At 33.8% G+C, this 15,076-nt stretch overlaps 4 protein-coding genes and 1 long non-coding RNA gene across 5 annotated transcripts in view; 3 read left to right on the top strand and 2 right to left on the bottom strand.

Moving 5' to 3' along the window:
- LOC124887680 overlaps nucleotides 1–216 on the bottom strand; it is a 3,925-nt gene extending 3,709 nt beyond the window's left edge. The window contains exon 1 of the long non-coding RNA XR_007045525.1: nucleotides 22–216. This is a non-coding gene — a long non-coding RNA (uncharacterized LOC124887680). The remainder of the gene's footprint in view (nucleotides 1–21) is intronic.
- Nucleotides 1–1,691, top strand: part of LOC107843949 (protein LE25) — a 5,504-nt gene extending 3,813 nt beyond the window's left edge. Inside the window, exon 2 of the mRNA XM_016688394.2 lies at nucleotides 1,224–1,691. Coding sequence (XP_016543880.2) covers nucleotides 1,224–1,424 — 201 coding nt within the window. The 3' untranslated portion in view covers nucleotides 1,425–1,691. The remainder of the gene's footprint in view (nucleotides 1–1,223) is intronic.
- A 1,974-nt stretch (nucleotides 1,692–3,665) lies between these two features.
- LOC107843948 (18 kDa seed maturation protein) lies at nucleotides 3,666–4,917 on the top strand. Its single transcript, XM_016688393.2, has 2 exons — nucleotides 3,666–3,793; nucleotides 4,557–4,917. The coding sequence occupies exons 1-2, from the start codon at nucleotides 3,734–3,736 to the stop codon at nucleotides 4,902–4,904; spliced, it is 408 nt and encodes a 135-aa protein (XP_016543879.1). The 5' UTR covers nucleotides 3,666–3,733; the 3' UTR covers nucleotides 4,905–4,917.
- Nucleotides 4,918–7,456: 2,539 nt separating this feature from the next.
- LOC107845177 (late embryogenesis abundant protein 46-like) lies at nucleotides 7,457–9,020 on the top strand. Its single transcript, XM_016689427.2, has 2 exons — nucleotides 7,457–7,611; nucleotides 8,275–9,020. Exons 1-2 carry the CDS (start codon nucleotides 7,525–7,527, stop codon nucleotides 8,767–8,769), a joined length of 582 nt encoding a protein of 193 aa, XP_016544913.1. The 5' UTR covers nucleotides 7,457–7,524; the 3' UTR covers nucleotides 8,770–9,020.
- A 353-nt stretch (nucleotides 9,021–9,373) lies between these two features.
- On the bottom strand, nucleotides 9,374–14,761 carry LOC107843946 (zinc finger CCCH domain-containing protein 14). The gene is made up of 3 exons (XM_016688391.2): nucleotides 14,441–14,761; nucleotides 11,925–11,982; nucleotides 9,374–10,392 (listed from the first exon to the last, which is right to left on the bottom strand). Exons 1-3 carry the CDS (start codon nucleotides 14,511–14,513, stop codon nucleotides 9,609–9,611), a joined length of 915 nt encoding a protein of 304 aa, XP_016543877.1. The 5' UTR covers nucleotides 14,514–14,761; the 3' UTR covers nucleotides 9,374–9,608.
- Between the last annotated feature and the right edge of the window lie 315 nt (nucleotides 14,762–15,076).

Raw genomic sequence — 15,076 nt, 5'->3', positions numbered from 1 at the left:
GGGTTAGGCATAGACCCCTACCTCGTTGATTAATGATCAAAATTACATAAAGGGGGGGTGGTGTGGAGTGCCTTTCCTCCATATTAACACCGACCGAAAAAAACCTTTTACAATCTGAATTGGCTCTAAGTAACTATATCTAGTAACTTGCATTGCCATTTCTTAAAGAGAGGAGGCTCTAAGTTACTATCTCTAGTAGCTTGCATTTACAAATATGGTATGTTTTTCGCACCTGTGTTGGATTCTTAACACTATTTTTGAAGGATAGTATGTTTGGGACATTAATGTTGGATTTTTAATACACTATTTTTGAAGGATAGTATGTTTGGTACACTCATGTTGGATCGTTCAGAATATCCTTTTTCAAAATATCCTTCAGAAATGGTATATTTATCGAACCCGTATCGAATTTTAATCCTTAAAAATAAGGATATTTTGGAGAGTTCGAGTAACATAGCTTTTGTCTTAATTGTTCAACTCTTTCAAGTAGTACGTGTGTGTTCAGAGGTGTCAGATCAGTGGAGGGGTTTGAGTTACTAATCGCTTGAAATTATTTGGATTGAAATGGATTAAAATGTAAAATTGTAATTCAAGTAGGTCAATTTTTAGTAAGTTCAATTGTTTTTACTTATTTCTTGCAACTATTTAGTATTTAAAAGACAATTGTTTTTCCTACTTATAACTAAATAGAACTTATTAAATTAAAAAGAATCTATTTTTAAAAATATTTGTCTCATTAATCAATTGAGCGATATATAAAACTGTTTTTTCATATAGTTTTGAGGCTTTGAGCTAATAAATGAAGATACCTGTCTACACAGGTAAAGTTGTCCTCATGTAATTAATAAGAAGTTTATGGGTTCAAGTCTTGAAAATAAATAATTTTTGTACAAATATAAGGAAATAAATAATTTTTGTATAAATATAAGGTAAGACTACGTATAATGTATTTTTGCGTTTTTGTGGTGGAGTTCTTCTTTGAATTTGAATCTTGCGTATAGCGAGAGTTTTTAGTGCACCAGACTATTTTTTTTTATATTTGTTTGGACTAATAATTTTATTACCTCCCTTTATGGTATATATAGGGAGCTTTTAAGTTTAATAGGTCATCTAAAATATGTGTGTGTATGTATGTTAAGATTCCTAATGTGCCAAGATTTTTAATGTTGGATCTTATTGTAATATTTTTGAAGTTATGAATTCTTCTATACCGACATGAACAGGGAGAGAGGATGACAACAAGGGATCCATTGAAGAAAGAGATGGCGACGGAGAAGAAAGAGGACAGGGTTGCAGCTGCAGAGATGGACAAGCAAGCTGCCAAAGCACAACATGCAGCTGAAAAACATGGAAGAACAACTACCACCGGTATTGGTGCCACTGGCACTGGGACTACTGGAACAGGCACCAATACCACTTTTTAGACCAAATAAAGCTAGCTTTATTTTAGTGTGGGATGTTTTTTTCACATTTGATGGGGTTTTTTTTTTGGTTTGGTGTACGAAAGTGTTTGATTCTTGTTTGAATCTTACATATAGCGAAAACGTAGTACATCGAGTTCTCTCTTAGTCGTCTTTTTTCTGTTGTTGAATGTTGTTGTACGGGGAGGGTTGTGGATTCACACTTGTTTGGGTGTGGGTGTTGGCTTTTATGATGACACCAAATTAAATAAATAAAAGTGACTCCTCTCATATCTGTTTTTTTTTTGTGTAGATCCATGGTGCAATGAAGTTTACGTTTTGCATTTTGTTAATGGCCAAGTTGTTGAAGCTTGTAGTTCTGGATTAAGCTAGGAATTTGAACTTATTAATTTATTTTTATTATTTTAATGTAAAATCAAGAAGCATTTTTAAGTTTACCTGAAAACTATAGAAGTACTTGAAATAAGGTTTTTATACGTTTTAATTTGTCTATCTTATATTTTTTTAGTTTATTTTAAAAATAATGATTCTTTTTCTTTCTCAACTTCTTTAAAAGAGATTAAATTTTTTATATCAAATTAAAATAGAGTATCTTTTACGATATAGTTGGGCAATTATTATTCTTCAATTAGTGTATCACTAATAAGAAAATATAATAGGACATATATCCAAAGAACTTCCTAATTTGATCCATTCAAATAATAATTATGCATGAGCATGCAAAATATCTCATGGTAAAATAAATAATAAATTTATGATATAAATGCACAGAATTTGTAAAATAAAAAATAAATTTATGATATAAATATCTTATTTTTTTTAAAGAGATTTAATTGATCCTAGTTTTTTCTTTTTTTCTCATTATATTTTGATAAAAAGAAGAAAAAAATCTTTTTTTATTTTTCGTTTCCTCGCTTCTTGGTGATTTGAACCTTTATAAGATAAATAATAATTACAATTCAACAAAAAGTTGTCTTAACGTCCATTCGTAAGAATTCGTTCTTCAAGGTAAAATTATCCTCTTTCATATTGAATTGAGTAAGTTAAGGACTTAAAATACTTCTCTTTCATTTTAACTCTTTCACAATATTAGTCTCAAATTATGAAATACAATATAATAATTCTTTTAACTATTTTGGAACAGTTTTTGCAAATAAATTAGTGATTAATACACATACATCTACTGATAAAGAAATGACCTTGGGCCTAACTCAACCTCAAAAGGGGAGGAGGATCTGATCTGATACTATGATAAAGAAATGGACCTTGGGCCTAACTCAATCTCAAAAGCTAGCTCAAGAGGGGAGGATTATCCAAGATCATATAAGGAGATTAAGATCCTTTAATCCACCGATGTGAGACTCCAACATCTACCTCAATAAAAAAAATTGCAGTAGTGTATGTTTCTAACCATAAGAAAAGTCATGACTTAGCGACAAATAATTACACATGATTTTCGTCTGTCAGTGATAATAGATTCAATCTAATGGTATATCAAGCACCCCTTTTCACCATCCTTGTTCTAGAAATACGTTTGACAACATCAAATACATACATACATTTTAGAAAGATATTTACGATTTATATAATAATGTGAAGTCCCGCTAACTTCGTGCCAGCAGTCGCGGTAAGACGGGGGGTGGGCAAGTGTTCTTTAGAATGATGGGATGTAAAGGGCATGTAGACGGTGAATCGATTTAAAAGTAAAAAGCACCAAAATATATAAAATATTAAATTACTATTTTCATTAACAACATTTAAACAACCAGACAATCAAGTTATTATACGTTGACTTTAATATCTTTAATGTCTATTTACATCTGGCAGAGATAATAAAGACATGCATAGACTATTTGATGATGAGAAGTGATACATGATTTGAGTCGATAAAAGTGTTGAAGGGTAACACTAAGAAAATATTTGTATTTTATTTTTTATAGTTATTTAATATTAATAATAATATAAGAAACAAATGACAAAATTGTCTTGTTTTATAAAATAGATAGTAAAATAAAATATTTATATTTAATATAAGAATCTTAGTAAGAAGAAACGAAAAAAGATAATAACAAAAAAGCAATAAAAATTTTCAATTTTTGCAAAAGAAACCTCATCCTAAAAAGTGCGACGTACTTGACACATGTTAAAATATAGTAGCAAAGACTGATGACAAGAGGCAAAAATTGGACACGTGTCATATAGTTAGACATTAGCCAAACATGTATTTATATTGCCCAAACATAGCGTTACTTGCATAAATCAAGTATAAAGAAACTTTATATCATATATAAAGAAGAAGAATTTGTGTAAAAATGCAATCGTTGAAGTGTCATGTCATTTTTAAAAAAAAAAAAATTCAAACACATCGACAGGTTGGATACTCAAGTCGACAAGATTCTTCTTGGCAAGATTTTTTGTTTCCGCATTTAAAGTGAACGTTGTTCATTAAGCACCTAAAATAGTCATAAAGTGACACGTTATAGACTGTGTCACTTTGACACCTTTTTGTACCAGCTCGGATCCATGCGTTGCACTTGCTACATGGACTAGACGGTCAATTGATTTGTGCCAAATTATTTTAAATGAAAAAAAAATAGATAAAATTAAATGAAAATAAGCTAAAATAATGTTGTCACTCGTTCAAACGCGAGTCACTTTGTCATGCCAGTGGAAGAAATGTTTGTCACTCGTTCAAAAGCGAGTGTTCTACACTCACTTTTTCATGCCAACAAAAGGAAAGTGTCACAGTGTACAGTTATTTTAGTTGTTTAAAATAAACAACGTTCACTTTTATCTTTCAAAGTAAAAGATCATATCGAGTAGTAGATCGTATCGAGTAGTGTTCTACACTTACTTTTTCATGCCAACGGAAGGAAAGGACACGGTGTACAGTTAGTGTACAGTTATTTAAGGTGTTTAAAATAAACAACGTTCATTTTATCTTTCAAAGTGAAAGATCCTTACTTTATCTTTCAAAGTGAAAAATCGTGTCGAGTTGAGGAGTTCAAAGTAAAAGATCGTGTCGAGTTGAGGAGTCTGTCGATGTGTTTGGCAAAAAAAGATGTTGGATATTCACCTAAGTATTAGAGTCATGACACTAATTTTTTATTTTTTTTTGATTGCACATTCAAATAGGTGGAGAGGATGACAGCCAAAAATCCAACAGAGAAAGAGATGGCAACAGAGAAGAAAGAAGAAAGGATCAATGAAGCAGAGATGAACAAACAGGCGACTCAAGGCAGGCCACATTATTCAAACACGACTACGGGGCCTACTGGACACTCAACTGGGCTACACCAGATGTCAGCCTTACCAGACCATGGCACTGGTGAGCCCATGGGTCAAGTGACTGATGGGGTGGTTCAGTCACAGTCACACCCCATCAGAACAGCCACGGGGACTCAAAGGGCATCTACTGCTCATAACACTCGTGTTGGTGGTGGGATTAATCAGGGCTATGGCACCGGTGGTAACTATAGTTAGGTTAGGGTTGGAGTCAGTGGCGGATTCAGAATTTAAGGATAGTGAGTGTTTAAAAAATTTAAAAATTTAAAAAAAAAAAATTACCTCTTGAAGTTCAAACCAAGGACATCCTTCTATTGGAAAATCTTAAAGTCAAACATAAATATCAATGCACTCAACGAACCTTTTGTTTAGTGGGTATTTTTATATATTATATATTTATTTTTATATATTTTTTATGTAATTTTATCAATTTCGCGTCGAGTGCAGTGGGTGCTCTGTCCGCCCCCTGATTGGAGTCGCAATAAAAAGTAAATTAAGAGTTTGATAAAATTCAGTGTCTTTAGAAGAGAGACATCTATTTGAAAGATGTGTGACTAGTTAGAAATAGTTTGCTTTTGAAGCCAATGTTGCCTAATGAAACTTCATTTAGGTGGTTCATGTTAGGTTTTTAGGGTTATTATGTAATAGATAGAATTAAAGAGCCATTTGGTTCTGATTATTATATGTGTTTCAAGAAATGCAAACTAATTAAGTCAATTAATGCAAATTAATTTGAAATTTTATACACTATATGGAGCAATGATTCAACATGATTTATCACATTAAGTTTTTAAATTATTTTCAACATGATTTTTTGGCTATTATAGTTACTTTACTTTTCTTTTTCATTGTCTATGTATGTTTTAATTATTTGAGTAGAATGATTTGTTAGAGAAACAACTTTATTATATCTTCACATGTAGGGGTAATTCTGCCTACATCATAAGTTCAAGATTAGTTTGGATTTTAAACACGAATAAATATATTTTATAACCATAAAAACTTTATGCCTCTTCTAATATCACAAGTTCAAGAATATTTTTATAGTTACTATCAGAATCAAATCAAATTATATAAATACATGAATTGAAATGGGAATTTCTTTTATTGAATCAAACTATATTGAAGTAAACATATTCTATAATCATAAAAATGTTATGGAACCGGGCACCTATACCATCACAATCAAACTTCTTTAAAAAAACTCCTGTCTTGTAATTTACTTTATCTGAATCAAATCAAATTGTGTATATATATATAAACAAAAGGAGAATTTTTCTTTATTGAACCAAATTATAGCACATAAATTGAAACATTAATATTGAAAGAAATCTCGTAACCCCTCAAACAAAAGTCATATTTTACAAATAGAGTAAAGTATAATATGGTCATGAAACCGCCTATCATGTTGAAAAGTATAATACTTTAGAATCAATATGGTCTACTCGAGGTAGAGCACTTGGGGTCTCCAGGTCAGTGGCGGAGTCAGGAATTTTATCAAGGGGGTCAAACTAACTAAAGGGGATTTGACATCTACTATATATACATAAAAATTAATTTTAGCCATGTATATATAATATAATTTTCCGTTAAAGAGGATTTGAATGAACCCTATTGTAAGTGTAGTTCCGCCCTTGCTCGCAGTGACGGATCTACACTATAATCAGGGTTCATCCGAATTCCTTTCGACGGAAAATTATGTTATATATACATGATTAAAATTATTTTATATATATATATATATATTAAATGTTGAACCTCCTAGTAGAGCTTGAGCTTAGTGCACCAATCTATTTTATTGGATTTTTTAAGTGGCATAATACCACTTTTTAGAAAAAATAATGACTGTTTGCATGTATGTATTTGGCATTTCAATTTGTTTCGTATGTATAGAAGGGTTGTAGTGATTCCACTTATGTATAGGTGTTGGCTTTTATACTGAATTCAAATTAACATTTTTCCTCGTCTTATTTTATGTGGCATTATTTGATTTGATACGGTAGTTAATATTAAGAAAATAAAAAACTCTTAAAACTTATGTTCTAAAATAATTGGTGAATATTTGAATAAAAACTTACACGCATCCGGTGTATACATCAAACTAATGTTTTTTATCATAGTTAAGTAATTAAATTAAGTAAAATAAATATTAATTAATCATGATTAAGTAACATAAATTTTAAATTCAAACACATGATATGCATATATTGGCTTAGTGTATACACCGTGTAAGTTTTATGTGAATATTTGTGGGGTTGTAATGTGAGGTTTTCTAGATCAAAATATAACTTAACTCAAAATAGACAAAAACATATTAGAAATGAATCAATTAATTAGAATAAGATAATTTTAAAATTAGGATGGTTCTACTTTAAAAATAATATATACTTTCTTTTTATATTTTAAACTTTTTAGTAAATTGATTTCGACATTCTCGAGCGAATTTGGACTATAATTTGTTATTTATCATATCTCAATTTAATTTATATCCACTCAAGCAAACTTCACGTGTATTGAATTATGATACCTATATTAATCTAATTCATTTCGACCCTTCAAATTCGATCCCAGCTCGTTCAATTGTCACCTCTAATTTTAGGTAACAAAAGTTCCAAATTTTCGCAAGAAAATCTCATCATAAAAGAGTATACTTCAGACATTTTCCTAAGATTACGATATATATTTTATTCTAAACTGGACACGTGTCATGTTGTTACCCGTCAAGAAAATATTATAAATATATAGAATTGACTGTATTCATACATATGTAGAAACTATATATAGAATTATAACAAAGTAAATTAATTAGAGTGCAAAAATGCAATCCTTGAAGGAAAAAGCATCAAATGTGGCTGCTTCTGCAAAATCTGGCATGGAAAAAACCAAAGCTACCGTACAAGAAAAGGTTCTTTTTTTCCATTCATATATAATCTTAGATCAATACTATATATAGTTAATTATTTTAAAAAATATATTTATACTAATTATTTTCTAAGCACATAGAATTAACCAACAATCGTTGTGGTGGAAAGATAAGTAGGAACTAGATGAAGGTTGAATATCTAAGTCCATATAAGTAGATCGAACCTGCCTTTGGACGTTCTATGCGACTCTTTAAATATCCCACCTCACGCAAAGGCCCGGACATATAATACGTGCCCAATAATTGAACGAGTGGTCATCATAGATCGATGACCAATAATTGAGACGAGTCGTGTTCTAATATCATAAAAGGAAATTGATCTTATATTTCATGAAATGAATTTTGGACCTAACTTAATCGCAAAAGTTAGCTTGTGAGAAAAGGATTCCCAAGCCAATATAAGCAAACTCACTCATCCACGGACGTAAAATTAGTAGATGATGGTTCAAATTCTAACTGAGATAAAATAACGATAGTTAATTAAGCTTTGATGGTGGAATTGATGGATACTTGAAAGAGAGCATGCACCTTATCTACCTAAAAATATAATCGAAGTGCACGCAAACTAGACTCACGGTTCATATCGTCAAGACACTAGTTTTTTTTTTGAGTATAATTTTTTGTTGTTGTTGCATATTCAAATAGGTGGATAAGATGAAAGCCCATGAGACAACAGAAAAAGAGATGGCCACAGAGAAGAAACAAGAAAGGATCTATGAAGCAGAGATGAACAAGCAGGTAACTCAAGACCGCAATGCTGCTCTCCGCCACGGCGCCGACTCGGGCACAGGCAGGCCACATTATTCAAACATTGGGACTGGTGAGCCAATGGGTCATGTGACTGATGGAATAGGCACTGTGACTCACAACACCCATGTAGGTGGTGGGGTTAACCCGGGCTATGGCACGGGCGCAGGCAGGCAACATTATTCAAACACTGGGACTGGTGAGCCAATGGGTCAGGTGACTGATGGAATAGCCCCGAGCTATGGCACGGGCACAGGCAGGTCATATTATTCAAACACTGAGACTGGTGAGCCAATGGGTCAAGTGACTGATGGAATAGGCACTGGGACTCATAACACCCATGTAGGTGGTGGGGTTAACCCGGGCTATGGCACTGGTGGTAACTATAGTTAGACACAGGTTCGACAAAATGCAATAGTTTTAACCCGCGTCTTAGGTAGGAAATTCGCCGGTTAGAACCCAATAAATAGAAAGATTTGTGATCTTAATCCACGATCATAAGAGATAGAAATATTTGGCTTCTGAAGCCCATGTTCCTTAATGGCACTTACATTTTAGGTGCCTCCCTTCTTCATGTTGTTTTGTGTTTTTTAAAAATGTTAATCGTGTAAGTTAATACAGATTAAGAACATTTTTTCTGGTTATTATACGTTTCAATAAATGGAAATTAGTGTAACATGACCAACTTTTAATGCAAATCAATTTCAATTGCTAGGCAAAAGTATATATCAATTTTGCTCTGTGACACTAATGGGCCGTTTGGTTGAAAACAAGTCTCAATTTTGCTCTGTAACACTACCGATCCCAGGTGAGATAACTAATCTCCAAATGAGTTTATCATTCATTTATCCCAAGCAAACATGGAATAAGTTCAGCCGAAAATTAATCACGAAATCAATTATCCCTCATCTCTTGTACCAAACGAGCCCTAAATGGTGAAAACAATTCATCCCAAGAAGCCAAGACCATAGCAATCTATGATATTAAAGCTACATCCTTCAGGCAAAACAATCAAAACCACAAAATATTGAAGGAACTGTAAATTTAACATAAAGAGGAAACAGAGCTAACAAACATCTAACACAACTCAAAAAAACCAGAACTAGTCGTCCTATTAATAAGATATCCAAATCATGCCTAGATAATACTCAAAATTGAGATATACAATGTTTCAGCCTTTACCAAGCATGAGCATAGGCAACGTAACACGGGAAGACGCTGCCTTCTTAAAGTCACACTCCGGTTTTGCGCATTTCAGCAGCCCCGTGGGCAAAGTGGCACCGTTCTCCAAAAGTGCAAGACCCTTTAGTGAAATTCTCACAGAGCTTCGTCTTGTAATTGCTCATAGAAGGAGGAGGGCCGCCTGGACCTGTTGGAGCTCTTCCATGGCCACCAGGACCTGTCGGAGCTCTTCCTGGACCACCACCTACTGGACCGAGGCTGCTGATCAACTCTCTTACCATAGCACTAGCCTGCGAAATTTGTTCAAAGGTACCCTCTAGTTCAATGTTTTTGAGACTTGCATCTGCTTCATGATCCCGGATTGCCAACTTGGCTCCGGTCTGTCGACAAATCTGCTTAGAATGCACACCTCCCTTCCCAATGATTGCTCCAGCAAGAGATGCATCCACACTGATCTTTGCAGTTGCTGAGGTACCAAAGCTAGCAGCATGTCCAGAAACAGGAGGCTCCATACGCCCAGCACCAAAACGACCAGGAATAGGACCAACCCCCATGGCACGTGGATCCTCCTGTGATGGCACAATAGGCTTGCCAATTTCCCACTCCCCATGAGCGAAATTGCATTTGTCTCCAAATTTGCATCCCTCAGCTGTGTTGAATTTGTTGCAAAGTTTGGTTTTCACAGCAGGAGCATTTCCATTGGCCATGGGTGGTGCAGGAGCATTTCGTGATGCTGGAGCTGGTCCTAAATTCATCATCTGGGCCACTGCATTATAGCCACCAGGAACATAGTGAAGGAAATGGCAGCTCTCACCAAATGGACAACCCGCAGTGCTGTGTAAAAACAAATAAAAAAGATCAACTCCAAAACAAGCTACAAAACATATTTCCCATCTCAATTAGCACACAGGTATAATTCTGCAAGCAGATACTGTCAGTTCAACATAATGGGACAAGTATACCCATGCGAATGAGGATATCATCTGAACCATATTCTAAAAACAAGGAAAAGCCATCCCACCGAACCAAAAAGGGTGAGGACTTAAGTTGCACTCAAGTGCGTTAACAATAGTGGATAACTGCAACCAATATACACATACAACAGAGCTGCAAAAAATAGGGTTGTTGACTTCCTGGATTCCAATCACCAAGAAGACTCCATGAGAACTATATCCATTGTACCCAAGCCAATCTCCAATGAAAATATAACCAGCAAAATATTCATTTGGACCAACACAAAACAACATTTGAAACAAATGATGTTCCAAAAAGTCAAAAAATGAAGAGAACGCTTAGCTTTCCCTGTTACTCATCCAAGACAAAGGACATATAAAATACTCACTTGACCAATATTGAGGAACAATTGAATAAATAAAACATATTGTAATCAAAACAGGTTGAAGTTGACTGAATCAGTCGGGTCCCTTTGCTTTCTTTTGGCCTATTTCACCACAATCTAATAAATTTTAAGACAACTACGGGTTCTCTAAGACTATTCCTTCGAATCTTACTCCTACCCTGCATAGAACATAGAAATCCCTAACCAAGATAAAACAAAACTTATGAACACTAAACCTAATACAAGTGTACCAACAACAACTAAGCCTCTTGATTAACCATATTCAATCATTTCCTAGAACCATGTTCTATTCTTAGCTAAGACTGCATTGATTTAAAAAGTTTACATTACAAATAACTTTCTTTCATGCAATTGAATAGCATAACAAGGACGAAATCTCAGCACCCAATCAGCCCTTCTGGACTGAAGAAAAAGGGCATCGCCTAAACCCAACCTTTTTCAGAAAGGAAAGGGCATGTACTTGTAATGTAAGGCATCAAATGGCAGTGTGTCCCCAAGGTGTCTTGAGTGTCACATTTCACAACTCGAAACTTTTTAAGTAGTTCACTAACTTGTAGACACAGAAAACTGAGATTCGACTATTAGAGACATTAAATAAATACCTTTACTTGAATTTTACCAACTCTGAGTAGCTTTACACTACATCTCAGTAAAAAATGAATTACATACCTGTTTGAAACATATTATTAAAAGGCTTGGAAGAAGGCATTGCGTACATAGTAGGCAGAAACTTTGGAGGTGTTGCAATAATATATTAGAGTTTCCCTCTCCTCCGAGTAAGTATTACAGCTGATAAATATTTATCTCTGTATATATAGTTTATCAGATCTGTCTCATCATTAAACTATTAGAGCATATTCTGAGAATTCATCAGCCTGGAGGGCAATTAAATATGCTTTTCACAACAGGAGAATAGTTAAAGTTTGGATCTTGCACTTGATACCAATTAAAAGTCCACAATAAATTAAAGTTCAAAATGTCAAATTAGGTTGGGAAAGATTTGAACCTGAAAAACTTCGTGCATGGCTTCGTTTTGCTTCCTACACCTGATAAGGAGTCCATTTCTGTTGCACCAAATTAATTAATTTTTACGAGTTAGAAATTTAGTTAGTTTTTAAATTGATGCTGGACAAAAAATTAAAGATATTATATACTTTATTAATATTGAAAAGGACTAAATTCAACTATAACTCAGAAACTTAGAATCTCAATATTATATGAGAGAGTTTAGTTTACCTTATCCCACGTATGTTGTTGTTGTTTAACTTACATTCTGTAAGATGCTCCCTCATCATCAAAGTAACTAAAGCTACATTACACTATCAATTTAGAGTCTTTTAGGTTTTGTATACTCTTTCCCCCTAGATAAAACTTTAAAGATTTCTATGTTCCCTCCGTTCCTTTTTACTTGTCACATCGTTCTTTTTTACTCATCACATTGAAAGCCAAATGATATGACCTTTGACCAACATCTTAAGATGCATTTTTTCATCATTTTGATGAGAAAAAATTGCAACTTATAGTACTTTCTGCATAGTTTTTGAACATATATATTTTAAATTTTAATTATAAAATTATTGAATTAATCTAATCTAATTTAGCCTAGAGAATTAGTTAAATTGACCCTCAAGAAGCGAAACGTGACCTATTTTGGAATGGAGGAAGTAGTTAGACAACAAGTCTAACTCTTTAAATTATTCTTTCCCCTTTTTATGATTTATGCAAGCCTCTGTTCGTCCTCCTAAACATAAATTTAATGCTTCTTTATTTATTTAGGGAAGTATTTTCTAAGATTCAAAATTACTTCAACCAACACAACATTCCTTTTCTCTCGCCTCTAATACATGAGACATAAAAAGGGCCATGAACTCCTAGTCAAACAACAGCAGCTCTAGAAAAAGGGCAACCAGGTGCCCTAAAGCTCACAGTGGTCCGAGGAAGGGCCAAACCACAAGGGTTTATTGTACGCAGCCTTGCCCTGCATTTCTACAAGAGGTTGTCTCCACGGCTAGAACCCATAAACTCCAAGTCACATGGCAGCAACTTTACAAGCTACTCCAAGGCTCCCCTTCAACATAAACGAACAGCGCACATAATGCAAAAAGTATTCCTCCAACAAATCGAAATCTCACAACAATACCGATAAAACATCAGCTCAAAATCCCAACCAACGACGACAACAACATACCAAATGTAATCCTCAGTTCAAAATGCCAACCAACAACAACAACAACAACATACCAAATGTAATCACACAAGCATACACAAACTTTACCATTACCTCGTATATATACAGAAACTGTTAACAATAACGATAAACAACAGTTCAAAATCCCAAACAACAACAGCAACATACCAAATGTAAAAATACAAGCATACACAAACCTTAGCACTACCTTGTAGACATACAGAAACCGTTAACAATAACAATAAAACAACAGCTCAAAATCCCAACCAACAACAACATCATACCAAATGTAATCACACAAACATACACAGGCCTTACCACTACCTCGTAGATATTGCAAAACTGTTAACAATAACCATAAACAACAGTTCAAAATCCCAGCCAACAACAACAACATACCAAATGTAATCACACAACCCTTACCATCTTCAATTGATGTTTTCTTAACCTTTCGAAGACCTTGCGTAAATTTTCGATGTGGTCGGTTCTTTCTTTTGAAAAGACTACCAAATCGTCCACGTAAGGCTTGCATATGTTATGTAGGAGGTCACTGATAATTTGTGTCATCGCTCTTTGATATGTTGCACTTTCTTTTTCTTTTTTTTTGGGCATATCGTAGTAAGGAAAGGAAGTGAGGGCACTCATTCGAATCGAATAGCTGAAACTACTAGAACTCCTATTTTTCTGCTTTAAGAGAAACCTTCTAGCTCGTTTTAAAGCGTTGAAGAGAGAGATAGGACATTCTACCTTGTAGATATAGAGAAACTGTTAACGATAAAGATAAAACAACAGTTCAAAATCCCAACCAACAACAACATACCAAATGTAATCACACAAGCATACACATACCTTACCACTACCTTGTAGATATACAAACATACTGCCAACAATAACGATAAAACAACAGTTCAAAATCTCAACCAACAACAATAACAACAAAGCCCATATAATCCCACAAGTATACGCATACCTTACCCCTACCTCGTACATATACAAACATACTGTCAACAACAACGATAAGACAACAGTTCAAATCCCAACCAACAACAACAACAAAATACCAAATGTAATCACACAAGCATACGCATACCTTACCACTACCTCGTAGATATACAAACATACTGTCAACAATAACGATAAAACAACAGTTCAAAATTCCAACCAACAACAACAACAATAAAGCCAATATAATCCCACAATTATACAAAGAAACTCTTTCCAATAGATCCACAGCTCAAAACAAATCACATACTAATCATAAAAATTGAAAACAAAAGTAGATCTGATCTGACAAGTATTTAAGCAACTAAAAAAAATGCATAAATTGTATAAACCTGGCTTAGACTTCTTAAATCCTCCATTGAAGTTCGCACCACCTTCATTTCTGCTTCGCTTCCGTAGATCCATTGCTACTAAAACTCTCAGATTCAAAAAAACTCAACACCCAAAAATGAAACTAAGTAAAGAGGAAGAACAGTAGTATTAGTAGTAGTAATAGTAGAAGAAAGAAGAAGAATTAGTAGGCTAAAACCCTAACCCTAGAACTAGGGTTTATCTGGTAAAGAGAGGTCTAGAGAAGATGAGGAAAATGAGATAATATATGAACACTGAACTATATTATTATTGGAAAATTAATTTATAGTATGTACTATGATATTTTTTGTGAATTTATTAGTATTATATATTTGTGACGTGTAAATATTAGAGGAAGTCACGTGCTATCTATTGAAGGATTTGGGCTTTTATTGAATGTGAATAAAAGTGATGGACTCAAAATTTGGGTCCAATAGTGTGACATCATGATGAAGAACAAGATTTTGAAGAATATTTGCACATAATAATTTAGGTAACCACGAAAGGAGGTGGTCCAGTGGATGGAGTTGTTCCTTCCTTAATTAGAGGTTTTGAGTTTGAGTCCTAGGTATGAAAAAAAAATTGATAGGAAGCGCCTCCCTTCTAATGGAGCCCTA

This window comes from Capsicum annuum, chromosome 10 (assembly GCF_002878395.1).
Source record: "Capsicum annuum cultivar UCD-10X-F1 chromosome 10, UCD10Xv1.1, whole genome shotgun sequence".
In the NCBI taxonomy this organism is placed as follows: domain Eukaryota; kingdom Viridiplantae; phylum Streptophyta; class Magnoliopsida; order Solanales; family Solanaceae; genus Capsicum; species Capsicum annuum.
The sequence above is the reverse complement of the archived record's forward strand: the minus strand, read 5'-3'. Positions and strand labels throughout refer to the sequence as shown.